This window comes from Brassica napus, chromosome C1, assembly GCF_020379485.1.
Source record: "Brassica napus cultivar Da-Ae chromosome C1, Da-Ae, whole genome shotgun sequence".
Classification (NCBI taxonomy): Eukaryota; Viridiplantae; Streptophyta; class Magnoliopsida; order Brassicales; family Brassicaceae; genus Brassica; species Brassica napus.
The window spans coordinates 5,747,680-5,766,772 of NC_063444.1; the positions used below are offsets into that span (position 1 = coordinate 5,747,680).

A 19,093-nucleotide genomic window follows, 5' to 3' on the forward strand; every position below is an offset into this window, starting at 1 on the left:
TCTTCATTTTTACCTTTCAAGAACATGCTAGCAGGATGTGGTATGATTGAATTTCCCTCGGTTGGAAATGTGTTCTCATGGGCAGGAAGGACAAGAGCAGGACGGGTCCAATGCCGACTTGATAGGGCAGTTGGAAACGAAGACTGGCACAATATTTTTTCCCACACTTATGTGGAGTATTTACTGCGTTGGGGATCTGATCACAGGCCAATCTTGGCGAGATTCCAGGCTCACGAGCGACAACACAAGAGGAATTTTAAGTTCAACAGAAACTGGTTGAGCAAGGAAGGGTTTTCTGAGACGGTTCGTGAGGAATGGGAGCACCTACGAGCGGACCCAACACTGGAGCTGTTTGATAAAATCAGTAAAACAAGACAATCGATCTCGAGATGGAAAAGGAGAAACCCAGCAAACAATGCAGTCCTCATAGAAAAGCTAAAGAAGCAGCTAGATATCGTGCAAAATGATGATCTGCTAACCAGTGAAGATGAGCTCGAGATAAAATTTAAACTGTGTGCTGCATACAGAGAAGAGGAGCTATACTAGAAGCAAAAGAGTTGGATCCTGTGGCTTAGAGGAGGAGATCGAAACACGAAATATTTTCATGCTAAGACTAAACAGAGGCGAGCACGTAAGAGGATCACGAGACTCAAAAACTCTTATGGGGGATTGGGTCCATACCGAAGAAGAGATTGAGGCAGTGGCGACTGGATACTTTCAGGAGCTTTTCACATCTTCCTCTCCCGATACCATAGAAGATACAATCCGGTATATTGCCACGTCAGTTACGGAAGATATGAATCAACGTTTATTAAAAATCCCTCAGAGATCCGAGAAGCGGTTTTTGCCATTAACCCGGAAAAAGCCCCTGGTCCCGATGGGATGACTAGCTTATTTTACCAAAGGTTCTGGAGCAGCATAGGACGTGATGTATGTGCTATGGTCAGAAATTTCTTCGAAACGGGAGAGTTGGATAATAGACTTAATCAAACGAACCTTTGTCTGATATCGAAAACAGACAGGCCAGTATCTATGATGGAGTTCCGACCTATCAGCTTATGCAATGTCGGATATAAGATCATATCCAAGATCTTATCAACGAGGCTTAAGGGTATCTTACCAAAGATAATCTCTGAGACGCAATCAGCCTTCATCGCGGATCGACTAATCACTGATAATATCCTGATTGCTCAAGAGATGTTTCATGCCCTTCGTACCAATCCAAGCTGCAAAAACAAATTCGTAGCCATCAAAACTGATATGAGCAAAGCGTACGATCGGGTTGAATGGAGCTTTATGGAAGCCTTGCTACTGAAATTTGGCTTTGATCCGCGATGGGTCTCTTTGATCATGAAGTGCATATCATCAGTCTCTTACCAGGTGTTGATCAATGGAGAGGCAAAAGGGCACATAGTTCCCTCGAGAGGACTCCGGCAGGGAGATCCACTGTCACCGTTTCTCTTTATCCTCTGCACGGAAGTTCTGATCTCGCATATCCAACAAGCGGAAGTATCTAAGACTATTACTGGAATAAAAATCGCAAAGGAATGCCCACCAATCTCCCATCTTCTCTTCGCCGATGACAGCCTTTTCTTCTGTAAAGCAGAGCAATCTCAATGCGAAGAACTGGTTCGAATCATCGACGTCTATGGAAACGCCTCAGGACAACAACTGAATAAACAAAAATCTTCAGTTCTGTTCGGTTCTAAGGTCATAGCGTCTATAAAAAACGATCTGAAAGGATCACTTGGCATCACAAAAGAAGGGGGAATGGGAATGTACTTAGGCATGCCCGAAAAGATATGTGGATCGAAGAAACAAGTCTTTTCCTTTGTACAAGAAAGATTGAATGGCAGGATCAACTCGTGGTCTGCAAGACTCCTATCCAAAGGGGGCAAAGAGGTGCAAATTAAATTGGTTGCTCAAGCTGTACCAACCTTCGTTATGTCATGCTACCGTCTGCCTCAAGATACTTGCAAAAGACTCTCCGCCGCAGTGGCGCGTTTCTGGTGGAGTACGAGTTATAATAACAAAGGACTCCATTGGGTAGCATGGGATAAAATTTGTGTTCCATTGGATGAGGGAGGTCTGGGATTCCGCTATTTCAATGACTTTAACCTTGCTCTCCTGGCAAAACAAGTCTGGCGTTTGCTGATCTTCCCGGACTCCCTCCTTGCCCGAGTCTTAAAAGGACGATACTACCGACATTCCAACCCGCTGGCCACAGGCAAAGCAAATAATCCTTCGTACGGATGGACTAGTCTAATGTCGTCTCGACATATCCTGGATAAGGCAGTCAAAAAAACTATTGGCAATGGATCAGATACAAAAGTCTGGGAGGACGTCTGGATACAGACAGAACCAGCCAGACCAGCAAAGCCCAAAGGCATTCTCTTTGATCCAGACTTGAAGGTACACCATCTGATTAATCATGAGCTCAAAGAATGGGACGTGGAACTTGTTAAAGAACTTATAAACGAAGACGACGCCCAACGCATTTTGTCTATGAGAATTAGCCGCACGGGTCGCAAAGATAGCTATGTCTGGAAAAATTCCAAATCGGGTAGCTATACAGTGAGAACAGGATATAAGGTGGCAGTAGAACAGAGACAAAACTCCCATCTCAAAGCAGTGACAGAACCAAGTACAAAGGATTTGAAGAAAGAGGTATGGAAACTTAAAGCGCCTAGGAAAATTAAGCACTTCCTATGGCAAGCTATCTCAGGATTTGTAGCATCAGCAAGTAAGCTGAAAGAACGTCATTGTGGAAAAGATAGTACTTGTCAGAGATGTGGAGCAAAACAAGAAACAGTAAATCATATACTTTTCGAGTGTCCACCGGCAATTCAATGTTGGGCTCTATCTAATATCCCTTCATCTCTGGGGTTGTTTCCGTGCTCTTCACTTTATGTTAATGTCGATACTTTGCTAAGGTACTGTAAAGAGCCTAACCATATCGGAGACATCTCTTCGATATTTCCATGGATCATGTGGTATCAATGGAAGGCTCGAAACAATAAGTGCTTCAGTAACTTAGACACGACAGCTTTGGATATTTTGCAACTGGCAAGGCAGGAGGCGGAAGCTTGGAAGATGGCGCAGATCGTTGAGACGACCTTCACGAAAGAAGAAGAAAATAACCAGAGGAGAAATCCTTCCCCAGCACCTAACCTAACGCATCAGTGGAGATGTCAGGTTGACGCGTCATGGGTGGAGGCAAGCGATGGAATTGGAATGGGTTTTGTCTTGTTTGAACAGGAAGTGGAGGTGTTAAGAGGACGGTGCAAAGGACCACAAACAGAGACGCCACTACACGCAGAGGCCGAGAGCTTATGTTGGGCGATGAAAGAAGTAAACAACCGGGGATGCCGGCGCATAAACTTTGAATCTGATTGTCAACAGCTCGTGCACATAATACAACGGAAGAAACAGTGGCCTGCTCTGGAACCGGTTTTGGACGAAATTAAAGCTATGAATGCTCTCTTTAAAGACTTATCTCTTATGTTTATCTCTCGATCAGCAAATGTCCGTGCGGATAATCTTGCCAAAGAGGCCCGAGCACGCGAGCAATGCTTCAGCTTCTATGAAGTAAAAGATCCGATTAGGCTAGCTATAGAGGCTAGCTTGTATGAATCCCTTTAAGTTTGGAATAAATGTTTTGGATGACAAAAAAAAAAAAAATACATTAGCAACGTTCACATGTGCTTTTGATACGACGTCCAGAACAAAAAGAATTTACGCGACATTGATTTTACTATAAATTCGCACCTAATCATCTTCCTCTCCCATCTCGGCACAATACCAAAAAAAAAAGCATCTCCAATGGCTTGTTCTCATAACAACACTATTTGGTTCTTTATCCTCGCGTTATTCACCGTCTTAATCAGTCCGGTCATCTCTTCTCGCGTCTCATCACTCATGAAGCTACCGGTCATCGTAGAGTCTCGTTCTTCCGTTGATTCCTACTGCGAGAGCTGGAGATTGGCCGTCGAGACCAACAATGCCGTAAAATGTAAGGTGGTTCCATCCAAATGCGTTAGCTATCTTGAAACCTATTACGGCAAAGGCCAGTTCGACACGGACTACAATGTAGTCGCTAGTTACGCGCTCGCCTTTGCTAAAACGGTCAAGATGGGCGGAGATTGTAAGGACGCATGGGTCTTCGACGTCGATGAGACGCTTCTCTCGAACCTCGAGTACTACAAGGCTCACAGTTACGGGTAAATACGCTCAGTATTACCAATCGTTTTAAGAGTATAAAATTATTACAAATCGTAAGCTTCCACATTGTTAAAAATCATTAACTTTAAAAATTGTGGGGCATAAAGCCAAGTTGTTTATAACAATGGTTATGATGATTATCTGACGAGCTTTGTTGACCATGATCAAACCGATAGATTTGTGTAGTCAGATCTGGTTCTAGGGTTTAAGATTTATGTGCTATTTTAATTGTTTTGTTTTTTCCTACCACACGGATTGATTTGTTTCTGGTGGATTTAGGGCTGAGCCGTTCAACTCGAAAGAGTTTAGTGAGTGGGTGGTACAAGGTACAACCCCAGGTTATGATGCGAGCTTGAAACTGTATAAAGATCTGAAGAAACTTGGTTTCGCTATCATTCTGCTAACGGGCCGAGACGAGGCCCAGAGGAGTATCACCGAGAAAATTCTCAAGGACGCCGGTTATTCCGGTTGGGTTCAGCTCCTTTTGAGGTAATTAAGCTATACCTAAATATTGATCTTATTTTTTGTTTGGAACTTCTGGACTTGACTACTACGGTCAGTTTTGAATCTTAAACCACTATCATTGTGAAACCGATATCTACGGGTTGATTGTTCTTGGACTCTTGATTTGAACTTTGGTTGAAAATATGTCATATATGTGATATACATGTTACTATCAACATGACAACATCTAAAAAAAAAAGAATTTAGGTTAGTGATTTCCAGTTGGTGATTTCAAGTTATATATGTTAGGAAGAGTAAAGTTTACTGTAAACAACTACTGGCCGTTTTAAGTGATATAATTATTTTCCACGTAGACTAGACTTATGAACCGGTTACATGAGGAAAACAACTAAGGTGCTTTCTTGGTTAATGTGATTAATGTAGGGGTCAAGAAGATCAAGGGAAAGCAGCTACACAGTACAAATCAGAGCAGCGATCAAGAATGGTTAAGAAAGGCTTCAAACTCCATGGAAATACTGGCGATCAATGGAGTGACCTGCAAGGTTTTGCCGTGGCTGATCGTTCTTTCAAAGTTCCAAATCCATTATACTATATTGCTTGATCGTCTGATGTCGTCGCATGAGATTTTTATAATTTAATTGTGTATGAATAATATGATTTTATGGTCGTTAAAACTCACTGGTGAAATTTCACGAATTATTGGTTTAGTTACAGTGACACCATAGCATTACAAAACTCTTCTGCTTACAAAAATGAAAATTAGCAAGATTCTCTTCAACATAATTGATTACAGATTGAATTTAACGTATATGCTTGCATGTTTACAGAATAGAGACAGACTCAAGAAATGGGACATGAATGTTCTTTAACTTGTGTTCTTCAAAAATGTTCTTTAATTTGTGTTCTTTGCTTCACGAGAATTGAAAACCACGGACACGTTTTCTTTATTTTCCGACTTTTCAACAACAGTTTCACCAATATTAACATAAATTTTTTCTTCCAAATCCTCCTTCAGGTTTATCTGATGCTGCATCTTGGACCCTTCAACAATGGTTGCAACCTCGACCGCCAGACACCACCATCCTCGATCAAGCTCCTTTTGGCAAAAAAAAAAGGGAACGAAATTCGACGATCTTCACGATAGCTTCCTCTAGGCCAAATGAAACTTCATAATTAAGCCATTTGTCGTACAATAAGGACACCTTCCCTTTATATCCGGTAAATTCATTAAAAATGTACTTAGGTTGTATATATTTTTCTTTGAGTTATTCTTATGATTTCATTATTTCAAATTCGATATCTTTTAAAAAAGAAAACAAAATATTATCAAGTTATATTATGTTTTTTTTAAAAAAAATAGCAGTTACAGAAAAAAGATTTAAAAAAAATCTTTTTAACGTCGTCAGCAAAACCCTAAACCCTAAATCCTAAATCCTAAATCCTAATCCCTAAACCCTAAATCCTTGGGTAAACCTAAACCCTTGGGTAAACTCTAAACCCTTGGGTAAATCCTAAACCCTTGGATAAACCCTAAACTCTAAATAAAAAAACTTAACCCTAAAACTCTAAACCCTAAATCATAAACCCTACACCCTTGAGTGTTTTAGTGTTTAGTGATTTTGATTTAGAGTTTAAGATTTATCCTAGAGTTTAGAGTTTACCCAAGGGTTTAGGGTTTAGGATTTAGGGTTTAGAGATTAGAATTTAGGATTTAATGTTTTGCTGACGACGTTAAAAATATTTTTTTTTGTAATTACTACTATTTTTTATTTATTTCTTTTTATCTTTTAATTTTAAAAAGATAATATAATTTGACAATATTTTGTTTACTTTTTTAAAAGATATCGAATATGAAATAACACAATTCTATTGGTTAAAAATTCACCCGTTATTCTTTTCTCGTGTTTTCAGTGGGTCAGTTAAACTTTTTTTGATTTTTTTTTCTAATGGGTAGGATAAGTTGTACTATCTCTTTTGGACGCTAATTTTTTAATGTTAAAAAGTAAATAAGTCATAAGAAGTATATAGGGAAATTTGTAACAAGTAATCAATACTCCCTCGGGTACAAAAAGATACATATTTTAGATTTTTCACATATATTAAAAAAAACATATTAAAATTTGATTGTAAATGGATTCTCTTTTGTGAATAACAATTTTTCATAATTTTTAGCCAATAGAAATCCAATAAACACCATTAACTTTTTCAAAATTTACAATTTTTCATTAGATAATACATCAAAAAAGTAAAAAAAATGTATCTTTTTGAAACAATTTTTTTCTTGCTAGAATATGGATCTTTCTGAAACAGGGAGAATATTATTTACCAGCATCTCCTATATATTAATTGATAAACATTTAAAAATTTATAACCTGTAGTTTGTACTAATCAAAAAAGTGTTCTGCTGAGTTGTCACGTAATTGGAATGCTAATTTTGCTTACGCGGCGGCTTGAGAATCAATTGAGAATTTTGTTAGTCCAAAATTAAATTGGTAGGGAATATTATATCATATAGTATGTCCATTATGAACCATTCATTTATCAAATTAAAATTATTATATATTCATTCCTTAAATAAAACCTACGGAATTACCTAATGTGATTAAGATATATATGACAATTAATAATTTTAAATAATAAATATTTGCTAACAATCTGTATACTTTCTATCATTTTTGCTTAGTTATTTATTGTTAAAATAAATTTCACAATTGCATTGATCATATAGTAAAAATTTAGATTTTTTTTTTGTATATGTTATATTTTGAATTTTTCAAAACGAGTAGAAATTACAAAAACTGTTAAAAGTTTCATATAAACTTTTGTGATAAAGGTTTAATTTTTTTCTATGATAAAATACAATGATTATAAAATCATATGAATAAATAATTTTTTTTAATAGGGGTTTATGTTTATATATATATATATATATATTTCATATCGTTTAAATTAAACTATACATCATATGAAAATACATACTTATATTTTGATATCTGCATTGAACATATATTGAAAAGTTAGTATTTTAATTTTGAAATCTTCATTTTTTAAAATGATTATAAATTATTGAAACCACTAAACATTCCACATTAAAAAAATCATTGGTGTAAAATTTTGTTACACAAATATGCAAATAATTATAAAATTATATGAGTAGAAACCTCATTTAATAAATATCCATATTTAATGTATATTATATATCTATGTTAATATCATTTAAATTTAATTATATATCATATAAGATAGATAATAATGATTCTTTTGATTTATTTACCCTAAAATGATTGCGAATAAACAAGAGCGGTCATTTAATTTATATGCGCACACCAATTTATTACATAATAGTAACTGATTTCTTAGTTATTTAATATATAATTATTATTTTATTATTTTATAATATTCAAAAAAATATAAAATAAGTAATAAATATAAATATTTATCCTGCATAAGTCGCGGATCTTAACCAAGTATGTATATCTTTAATAATTTTAAATCTTAAACATTTTCTAAATCTCAGGCCAAAACAAAATAACGAAATGAGAATAAACTCAAAAATCAATATTTATATCGAACAATAACCAAAATGAAAAAAACAACAAAAAATGAGAAAAATATTGAAGATAGACAAGATTGGCAGTGAACGTAAACTTTTCATAACCATAATTAACTTTTAAATTTCTAAATCATGATATAAAACCGAATTGACATAGTTTCATTGTAACCAAATAGTATGCCTGAGATTTTTTGGCCTAAACGTTAGGTTTTTATGCGATAAGTGATTTTTTGACCTAAAATATTTTTAAAAATGAGATCAGTTCATTAGTAAACAAATTATGTAATTAACAAAAAAAATTAAAAAATTTGTTTAAGGGCCAAAAATATTATTTCGATCAAGAATATAAATTTTATTCTTCCATACTATATTTTTAAAATAATTTTCATATAAATTTATCATGCGCAAGATACAGATCTTATCGTAGTATATATCAAACAAAAAAAACGGAATATACAGTTCATTCTAAAGAAAGAAAAAACAGACGAAGATATAGAAAATGTTTCTATATAGCACTATTGATGATTTTGATGCAGATTTCCTTGCTTTTTCTTCTTCTTCTATTTCCAAAAACAGATTATACTTCTTTTTTTCCCTTCCCTTCTTTAATTTTGTTTTACCAAAACACTTGATTTTTTTTGGCACAGCTTAATACCCTTCACCATGTCAAATTCATGCATATATAACTTCTTTGGTGCAAGATCGATGGATTTACCATTTTCTATGATGTTATGATGATGACGACGATGAAGATAACCACCATGATAGGTATTAGTGGCAACAACACTTTGTGATGAGGGTCATGATCATCAGACTGGAAAATGGCACAATTACCCATGATGATCTTGATTATCAGAAGAGTCAGGGGGTGGCCAAAATGTTGTTGAGTACTTCAACCATTCTGCTTCTTGTTGGTTCCCCATTGATGATGATCCCTGCACCAATCAATATTATTTCTTAATATGAAACTGTATACGTTTGTAATAGGGCGAGAATACATGTATAAACTATGTACATCTCATTCGCTACAATTAGAAACAAACTGGCCTAATTTGACCGCCCACAAAGAACCTGAACTCAGTACTCACTTTAATGTTAATTCTAATCCAGGCTGACATAAACCGGGATGAGACCCAGGAATATCGAACAAATCTACCAAGTATAATCCTCTTTGCATTCCACAACTAGGCATACATTAGGGCTACTTATTTTACATTGAATTACAATATATATTATATTTTTGAAATATTTTTACATATATATAAATAAGGATATTCCACTCGATTTGAGAGTGATTAAAAAAAGGAATGCAGACATGCTGTCTCCCACGAGAACACAATGAAAGCCACTTATGTCTATTACCGAACTTGTCTCGCGAGGTACCACGCATGAAAAAGACATAATAATATTTACATATACACACGTTCTGTATACATATAATTCACAAATGTATAAATGCTCCAACATTGCCTTCTTTAATTAGCTCTATACTAATGTTTAAAGGGGAGAATAAGCAAAGAATTTGAAAATATATATTGTTCTTCTTTAGAAGGGTAATCTATAGATAAAGCAAACTATATCAAAAGCACAAACATCTCTCTTTCTTTTTCTTTTCAGGTTTTGTTTACTTAATTATGTTTTAACTCTTTCCAATTAAGTAAAGAATCAAACTAAAAAAGAAAAGAATATATGTAGTTTCAAGTGCTTCCCATGCAAAACTGAAAAAGAAAAAAATAAAGGAAAAGAAATTTAAAAAATATTCTCTTTTTTTATTCAAATGTAACATGCATAGTTATCTTCGACCAATCAATGATCATAAACAGTTCTTATTTTTAAAAGTATTTGTTTTTCAACTTTACAGAGCGTGCATTTAAATCGAGAATCCGAGACTACTCTCAGTTAAAACAAAACCACATTTGATTCCAGTATGTGCTTCACTTGTATGATGACTACAACATTTTACTCGATGCATGACATTCTATAATAAGGTGATAAAAATCACATATAATACAGTAATATATATATATATATATGTATTTTTGCATTAAACTCATGATGGTAAAAAGAGGGGCTTCCCATGAAATTAAGTGTCAAAAAGGATTAATAACTTACATCTTTTACATCATGATGAGTGTTCGAAGAAGAGCAGCCCATTATGAGTTCTTCCAATCCAGAAGCTGACCTTCCTCCCATCTTCCCATCATTGTGTTGCTCGTCTCTTTCTTGGTCTTGTTGTTGTTGGTGTGCCTTGTTCAGTCAAAAAGGCAAAAGTCATTTCAGAAAACTATTATTTAATTTTTAAGAAAACTGTCTTTAAACATTAAAATTAATCATCTTGTCTCTTAAGACCACATTGGTTTTCTACTTGTTTTTAGTTTGGCTGACACTAAAAAGTGACTTAACTTTTGGTTGGCCTTTGGATAATAGATAGTTAGACTAAATCAGGCATACTTATATTCAATTTTAATTGTTTTTTTCTTGACCAATTATCTTCTATGCCCTTTATTTTTCACAATCTATTCTGGTATGACCCAGTTTGCATGCTTATGTAGTCCCATCATTGTAAAGTCATATGCATGCAAATATCTTCAAAACCTAACATGTGCAAGAACCAAAGTTTGTATAGCGTAGTAAAATACGCATTCACATACACATATTTAAATTGTACGTTGAGACCCTTATATATACAAATGATAGGTGCATGACTCCTAAATCAGTTTGATTATCGAACTATAGTGATATTCCAGCTAACTTGGTCATATTCATGAAACTGTAACTTTCACCTAATTAATTAAAATGAGCTGGGGTGAGGGGATGTGAACGCAACTAATTAAATAATGTATATTTTTCTGAAAAATGTTACTAAAATGTGTAAATAAGAACAGAGAAAATAATAGTTATCTTACCTGGTAATTTTCATTAGGGAGCAAAATTCTACGAACATGATAAGGATTATCGTCAAGGGTATTAACGGGGGCATGGTGAAGCGATGTAGATGGAGAAATGATGGTTGATATTGGGTGTGTAGGCTGGCTTATGTTGAATGCATGATACCGTTGTTGTTGCTGATGGTGATGCTGATGATGGTGATGAGCCACATGATGTGATGATGTTGATGATGGTGATGCTTGATGACGATGACGAAGTTGTTCTGCCATAACATCATCACATGTAGCTTGCCCGGTGTGAAGAGTTTCCCTCATCGCCACCTGAAAATTATTAAAAATTAATTGACAAAAATTGTATATATATTAATATATATAGCAATATACAATATTTGTTGTTCCAATTGTTTTATTATTTCACTATTTGTTTGGACCGTTGCGGTTTAGACATTGTTTTCTGATTTTACCACGTCTGTGAAACTTTAGGTCATACACTCATACTGTTAGTTCAAAATTGATTATCACTACCCATTCATTATTATCACTTCGGGTAAATCCTCTTGTAAATACATGATATTAATAAATAATAAGAAATAATGCCCCAAAAAGGAGAACTGTTTACTTGCAAATAATTATTTGATTTTGAATTCAGTTTCCATTAGTATATATAATATATCGCACTCGCATTAGATTGAGATTAAGAAGAAAAAAGTGAATGTGGGAACAAAAGTATTCTTAGGGTTAGTATATATATAGATGATTTTCTTTATATATACGTTAGAATCTTGTTTTTGTTATATTAGATTGAGTTTCTGTTGAATTTATCCAATTTGATACTTATTTTATCTCAAAACCAATTTTTAAATGGAAATATATAAAAAAAAATCGGCGCATACCTCATCGAAACTCTTCATAAAAGGAACAAAGCTTAGTTGATCCATTGCATAACTCGGGAGACCAGCCACAACCGCCGCAGCAGCAGCCGCTACAGCCATAGCGCCACCACCAACACCACCTACTTCATCAGATCGATTTGTAGGATTAACATTCATAATCTCTCTAGACGAGGAACAACTCCCACCACTGGTAGTGCCACTACCTCTCCTCATCTTATACTCTCCGCCGCCTCCACCACTATTCGCTTCACCGCCTCCACCACCTATAGCGTTCAGACTTGACGTAGATGACGACCAATTGCATTGCCTAGGCTGAGTCTGATAAAAGATCTTAGACACAACAAGCTCTCCTTCTCTCTCTTCCTCATGTGTCCCCAAGTGATATTGATGCATTACCCAATTGGTTTTCTCCGGTTTTCGATTCTTACCAAAATTGGTATACAAAACCAAAATCTTTTTACAACCTTTTTGCTTACCGTTTACCATAACCGGTCTTGTCTTGCCGGTCTTATGCCACCTCGTCTCCCCGGAACTACTACTTCCATGCATACTATTGTCACATTCCGTTTGAATCTTTCTTCGCTTTCTTGTTCCCGTCGTATAAGCCTTTGAGGGTCTATGAAAAAAGTGTCTGCTTAAACCATCTCTAGTCACTCCTACCAAATTGAAAAAATAAACAAAATGTTTTTGTTATTTTATATATATGTTTCTTGAGTGAACCAAATTAAAAAGATTCAAACTTTGGTATGACCCAATTCTCTATATCTAGTCATATCAAAGAATCATATATTATAATGAAAGATATTCGTATGTGATTTATAAATATGGAATGCATGAAAATAATAATATGAATATGTATATAGATGTATGTGTGATCGAAGCTAATAAAAGATTCAAAACTTTGGTGAGACCCAACTTAAAAAAAAAGTATTTAAACTTTAGTGTGACCTAGTAATATTTAACAAAGCATATACTATAGTGAATCATATAAATATATAACGATCGATGTGATGTATGGAATGTATGGAATGTATGGAATGTATAAGATGTTTATGTACCGGGAAGTTTCTCGGGATGCGTGTAACAAATGCCGTCTTCGCCTTCAATGGTGGGGATGAATTCGTCAATTAGAGGGTGAGATTTCATTTCTTTAACTAATACTTTTGCCTCTAAATGTTCTATCAACTCTTGATCCGTTGGGTCAAATTTCACTCCTGCGGGTAAACCAACCCAATTCTGCTATAAAGAACAAAAGAGAGAAATAAAATTTAAAATAAAGAAAAAGAACAAGAGAATATAAGCGTATATAAAGACTCGTATATAGACACTTTAAATTTTGGATTTTGAATTTCTGTAAGCGAAAGAATAAAACAGAGAGCATCATTCTTGATGTTCTTCATTAGATTCTTTTTTTTTTTTCTTAAAAAAAACAATTACAAGTGACCTAAAATGAGAAAAGGATGGTAGAAAGAATGTATATTTAAGTTAATTAAAATAAAATATAAAATAAAAAGGAATATGACTTACTGGTTTGCCCTCGAGCTTGTGGCCGCAGCTGGGACACTTATTGGATCCACAAAGTTGATGCTCTTCGATCTTTGCGTCAATTATATCTGAACCGGTAACTGCGCCAGCAGGATTACTCTTGTTCATCTCGATCCCTAATTCCTTTGGTCACTTTCTCTTATCTGTCTGTGTGTAGGTCAAGAGATAATAACAAAGAGCTTCTGATCATTTCGGAGAGTTGGAAGTATTTATATATAGAGAGAGTGACTAGAGACAGAAGACTTGAACAAACCCCTCTTTTATTATTGAGAAATAAACCACTGATATTGAGGAGACAAGACAAAAGAGGGGTTTTCTTGAAAACCTAACCGACACAAGAACAAGACAAAGTAAGAATTTATGGGGAATTAACCCTCAAATTATGCTAAAAGGAACAAACTTGGTCGAGCAGAATAAGATCTCCAAATCAAGAGAGAGAGAGAGAGAGAGAGAGAGAAGAGGAGAGAGAATTAATAAATGACAAGGAGGGGGGAGAAGAGAAAGTATGAGAGTTGGGATTTGAAGGGTATAAATTAATTTTTTTTTTTTTTTTATCAAAAAAAATTAATAAAAACATACGAGAGCTTTTTTAGGGAATTAGTATACCATATAATAATAATATATATGTATACATATGTGTGTCTATCTCAAACTTTAACTGAAGAAGCAAGCGAGAAAAAGGAAAAGGTGGCTCTGAAACCCATTCACTGACCCACCTTTTCTTTTGCCTTTTCCGGTTTAAGAAGCCGCTATGAGTCTTTAAAGCGGTTTGTTTACATATATCTACACAGTTCTCATACACCTTTTTGTATTCGAGATTAGATTTACTTATGCTTATATACATTTAAATGTGCAATGTATACTTGTCTATATATATAGACTGTACACATAGAGCATACCTTAAAACATCGAAAACTTGATACAACTTATGTGTTATATTGCGTATAGACTGACTTCAAAAGATATCAATATTATACATATTATCTCTATGATTAAAATTTATGTTTCATGTTGGAAAAGATATCAATATTATACATAGTCTATTTTAGATGATATTTGGACAATGTATACTTAACGTATCATTTGATACACGTACATACATTTATTATGGATTTGTGTGTGTGACAGTGTATGTGTCACTGTGTGTACTCTTTATGTAAATTTTATAATTTTAAATAAACGAACTATACATCGGTTTTTACAAGAAAATACGATCTTAATTTTTTATGGTCTATATATAATATAACATATTAAAAATCCATATTGACAACTATAGTTCAGTTACAAAAAAAAAACTATAATTACTTCATCCTGCTTTTCATAACATTTTGTTTGTAGGATAAACGTCACTAAAGTCACCATCTAAACATCTAGTTAAGTAATTAATTGATTACTTTTGAATATGTTGATCGAAGGTTAAGAACATAAGAAAATTAATAAATATATTAAGAAACAAACAAAGAAGAAAAGATGGGTTATATATCAAAGAGAAAGAAAATGCGAGAAGAGGAAGAGAGGTCACATGGGCATCGAGCTGGGGAAGTGATCATTATACTTTCGTTATTCAAATTTGGGTTTCCTTTTCGATTACTTTAAGTTCAATTTCTGCAGAGAGAAAGGAATTAAGAGGTTGCTTGACAAGTAAGGCAATTTGAGCAGTGTACCCATCATATGGACCACACCATCTCTTAATTTTCTTATTATATATTCGTGTTTGTAGTTAAAAAGGATATCTTAAAGCGAATATTTTTAATTTGAAAAATATATATTATTATTAGATGGTCACCTTGGAGATCCGTTTACGTTAGCATGAATTAAGAAATCATGCCTATTATTCTTTTGAATTACATATGTTTCAACTTTCAAATTCAGACAATTAATAGATTCCTTTTTCCATAAAAATGTTTAATGAAATAATCCTGAAAGTATTGTTAACTATTAAGCTTGCTAGTTTCCTTTGTTCTTTTCCGTTTTGGATGAAAGAAGTATTTAATTTTCTTCAAACATATTTATTGTACGCGTTCATACAAATTCATAACACTCCAGATGGAGATATGTTTCTTTCAGTGATCTTGAGTATCTTGACTGTAATGATTATAAAGTTATATCGTATAATCAATCTTCTTCGTTTTTTTCATCAATATATACGGTCAAAAGTAACGAAGGGACAAAGCGAATTAATAAAATTCAAGGCTGAAAAAAAAACGTGTACGTACAATTAGACCATGATTATCGCGGTAGTTAATGGGGTTTCTTGAAACAAATTAGTGCGTGGATCCCAGCAAAATTTTTAAAATCGGTGGCAGAAACAACAAAATAAAGATCGAATGTGGAGAGTTTTTTCCACTGTTCGCGGACCTCAATGACACGTGACGGCTTGCGATTAGTTCGTTTTTAAATTTTTTTCTTTTTTTCAGACAATTGCCTAAGAAACCGTGAACAGTTTCGGGGTTAATTATGCTCTTAAACTTCATGAATAAGAATAAGCTTCATGTTTTAATCATAAACGTAAAATAGAATATCAAAGAATTATTCCCGAAGCAAAATTATATTGTCACACAAGGAATTGTAATTTTATGAATAAATGGGGAAAAATCTATTGCAGAAAAACCCTATTAAATATCTTGATTTCCGGTAACGCTGAATTTAAAGTTTTAACTAAAATAGGTTAATCTAGAAAGTGGTATGTGTAAGAACCTCATACGGCTCTTTATATGAATGAAAGATAAGTGTAGGCTCCACTCCACAACGATGGGTCCAAGAGTTGAGATCTCTGAATTGGATTCATGGATTGTAGTTTACTAGTTTTAAATCTTGGAACTCTCTCTTCGACCAATTTCTATTGTTATGGTTCTAATAATCTAAATCAAATTGCCAAATATTCTAGAGCCGTTGGACGGTACCATCCAAACGTATTGAAATTTCTCGACCTGGTGTGACAATATAATTATCAATGTCTATAGTAAGATCCTTTTTTGTTTTTCTTTTCTTTTAATAGACAATGCAATAGAAAGAAAGAATTAAAAACTAAAAATGCCTTTACCAAAATCCTCTAATGGACCTAGTTCAAGAGTAGGTCAGAAACAGACCCACTTCACAAAACAGGCACAAGTTATCTATACCAAATGCATTTGTAACTTCTTATATATTAAAACTGTTATAAAAGAAACTGGAATTTTATTGTATCGCGGGAATTTAAATAAGAGCAAAATTTATACCCGTAAAATTTATAACACTGATAGAAAGAGTGTATTAGAGAGAGAAGAGAAGAGTGAATGATGATTTATAAACGATCGAATCGATCGTTTATACAGAAGTAGAATTTACTGTGCAAATAGTGCAGCGGGCCCCACATCTTTTTATATTTCAAACATTACGGCTCCTCCTCCTATTTTTGACTTTCGTAACATTCCCCCTTGGGGGCCGGTGTCACTATCCGCTCTCGCTTAACGTCTTTGTTGCCTCGTTAAAAACCTTTCCAGGAAAACCCAATGGGAAAAACCATAGTAAGGTAAAAAGAGTACAACTACGTAAGCTCCCCCTCGAATAAGCAGTCATAGATCCTTCTGATGACGCATTCCAATGTTATGGATGTGTTTTCTGAATACCGAGGTAGGGAGTGATTTTGTGAAGAGGTCGGCTGCATTGTCGCATGATCGAACATATCTTACTTCAATCTCTTATTCTTCTCGAGCTCTTGAGTATATGAGAAGAACTTCGGAGGTATATGTTTGGTTCTATCGCTTTTGATATATCCTTCCTTCGTTTGAGCAACACATGCCGCGTTATCTTCATATAGAATAGTTGGCTCCGTATTTTCGTCAATCCCACTGCTTGAACAGATGTGTCGGCTTATTGATCTTAGCCATACACATTCTCTACTTGCTTCATGGAGTGCAATGATCTCAGCGTGATTTGAAGAAGTAGCAACAAGTGTCTGCTTCTGAGAACGCCAAGATATGGCGGTGCCTCCAATTGTAAAAACATATCCTGTCTGGGATCGAGCTTTGTGTGGATCTGACAAATAACCTGCATCTGCAAAACCAATCATTTGACCTTTTGAACTTTTAGGATAAAACAAGCCTAAATCAGTTGTTCCTTGAAGGTAACGAAAGACATGTTTAATTCCATTCCAATGTCTTCGCGTAGGAGACGAACTGAATCTCGCTAAAAGATTAACGGCAAAAGATATGTCAGGTCGAGTACAATTTGCAAGATACATAAGAGCTCCAATTGCACTTAAGTATGGAGTTTCAGGACCAAGTATTTCTTCATTTTCCTCAGATGGTCGAAACGGATCATTTTCAACATTAAGTGATCTAACGACCATCGGGGTGCTAAGAGGAGTTGCTTTATCCATGTTAAAGCGTTTCAATACTCGTTTGGTATATGTAGACTGGTGTACAAATATACCCTTTCGAGAATGCTCAATTTGTAATCCTAGACAATATTTTGTCTGGCCGAGATCTTTCATCTCAAATTCTCCTTTCAGATAGTTTGATGCCTTTTGGATTTCGTTTTGAGTTCCAATAATATTAAGATCATCAACGTACACCGCGATTATCACAAATCCGGATGTTGTTTTCTTTATGAAAACACAAGGGCATATAGGATCATTCGTGTATCCTTCTTTTGTTAAGTGTTCGCTGAGACGATTATACCACATTCGTCCAGATTGTTTTAACCCATATAATGATCTTTGCAATTTTATTGCACATAACTCTTTAGGTTTGGAACTTAACGTTTCTGGCATTTTAAATCCATCTGGGATTCTCATATAGATATCAGTATCTAATGATCCATATAAATATGCCGTAACGACATCCATGAGACGCATTTCTAAATTTTCATTGGCCGCTAGGCTCATCAGGAATCTAAATGTGATTGCGTCCATGACAGGAGAATAAGTTTCCTCATAATCAATTCCTGGCCTTTGAGAGAAACCTTGGGCTACGAGACGAGCTTTGTATCTTGTAATCTCGTTTTTCTCATTTCTTTTTCGGACAAACACCCATTTGTACCCAACTGGTTTTACATCTTTGGGTGTGAGCACAATAGGTCCGAATACATTTCGTTTGTTAAGCGAATCTAATTCGACTTGAATTGCATCTTTCCATTTTATCCAGTCATGTCTCTTTTGACATTCATATACAGACTTTGGTTCTGGATCTTCGTTTTCTTCATTTATTTCCTTTGCTAAAAGGTATGAGAAAACGTCATCAATATCATCCATCTCATTTCGTTTCCATATCTTTCCATTATGGATGTAATTGATAGAAATCTCATGATTTCCTTCAGATTCAAGATGCTTTATATTGTCATTAGATTCACAATTTTCTTCGTCCAAAATATTTTCTGTTATTTTGGGAGTATCATGCTTTTCACATTCCTTACGTTTTCTAGGAAGTTTATCCTTTGAACCAATAGGTCTACCGCGCTTTAAACGTGTTCCTGATTCACGTGTATCAACTGCCGTTCCACCATTTTGTGGTATTTCAATACGAGCAGGAGTATTTGCAGCGGGTATA

The 19,093-nt window shown here is 34.7% G+C and overlaps 4 protein-coding genes across 6 annotated transcripts; 3 read left to right on the forward strand and 1 right to left on the reverse strand.

Annotated features, from left to right (window-relative positions):
* The first annotated feature begins 1,035 nt into the window (after positions 1–1,035).
* Positions 1,036–3,642, forward strand: LOC106372857. Its single transcript, XM_013813124.2, has one exon. The coding sequence runs from the start codon at positions 1,036–1,038 to the stop codon at positions 3,640–3,642; it is 2,607 nt and encodes an 868-aa protein (XP_013668578.2).
* Positions 3,643–3,822: 180 nt separating this feature from the next.
* On the forward strand, positions 3,823–4,224 carry LOC125580622 (acid phosphatase 1-like). The gene has a single exon (XM_048745395.1). The coding sequence runs from the start codon at positions 3,823–3,825 to the stop codon at positions 4,222–4,224; it is 402 nt and encodes a 133-aa protein (XP_048601352.1).
* Positions 4,225–4,381: 157 nt separating this feature from the next.
* LOC106375456 (acid phosphatase 1-like) lies at positions 4,382–5,287 on the forward strand. Its single transcript, XM_048743590.1, has 3 exons — positions 4,382–4,416; positions 4,501–4,710; positions 5,110–5,287. Exons 1-3 carry the CDS (start codon positions 4,382–4,384, stop codon positions 5,285–5,287), a joined length of 423 nt encoding a protein of 140 aa, XP_048599547.1.
* Positions 5,288–8,570: 3,283 nt separating this feature from the next.
* Positions 8,571–14,053, reverse strand: LOC106375454 (NAC domain-containing protein 75-like). Of its 3 annotated transcripts, none has more exons than XM_013815366.3 (6): positions 13,548–14,053; positions 13,079–13,256; positions 12,021–12,676; positions 11,146–11,448; positions 10,352–10,486; positions 8,571–9,174 (listed from the first exon to the last, which is right to left on the reverse strand). In XM_013815366.3, the coding sequence occupies exons 1-6, from the start codon at positions 13,671–13,673 to the stop codon at positions 9,070–9,072; spliced, it is 1,503 nt and encodes a 500-aa protein (XP_013670820.2). In that variant the 5' UTR covers positions 13,674–14,053; the 3' UTR covers positions 8,571–9,069. The 3 variants fall into 3 exon arrangements, with proteins under 3 accessions (XP_013670820.2, XP_013670821.2, XP_013670819.2); XM_013815367.3 differs by having other exon boundaries at positions 13,079–13,234; positions 13,548–14,052; XM_013815365.3 differs by having other exon boundaries at positions 13,079–13,259; positions 13,548–14,052.
* Positions 14,054–19,093: the final 5,040 nt, after the last annotated feature.

Coding starts and splice junctions, on each gene's coding strand:
- LOC106375454 (XM_013815365.3), bottom strand. CDS start 13,673: ATGAACAAGAGTAATCCTGCTGGCGCAGTTACCGGTTCAGATATAATT. Junction 11,449..12,020: donor TTATGAAGAGTTTCGATGAG/GTATGCGCCGAT, acceptor AATAATTTTCAG/GTGGCGATGAGGGAAACTCT. Junction 9,175..10,351: donor CTCATCATGATGTAAAAGAT/GTAAGTTATTAA, acceptor TGATTGGTGCAG/GGATCATCATCAATGGGGAA.
- LOC106375456 (XM_048743590.1), top strand. CDS start 4,382: ATGATCAAACCGATAGATTTGTGTAGTCAGATCTG. Junction 4,417..4,500: donor GATTTGTGTAGTCAGATCTG/GTTCTAGGGTTT, acceptor TGGTGGATTTAG/GGCTGAGCCGTTCAACTCGA. Junction 4,711..5,109: donor TGGGTTCAGCTCCTTTTGAG/GTAATTAAGCTA, acceptor TGATTAATGTAG/GGGTCAAGAAGATCAAGGGA.
- LOC106372857 (XM_013813124.2), top strand. CDS start 1,036: ATGGAGTTCCGACCTATCAGCTTATGCAATGTCGGATATAAGATCATA.
- LOC125580622 (XM_048745395.1), top strand. CDS start 3,823: ATGGCTTGTTCTCATAACAACACTATTTGGTTCTTTATCCTCGCGTTA.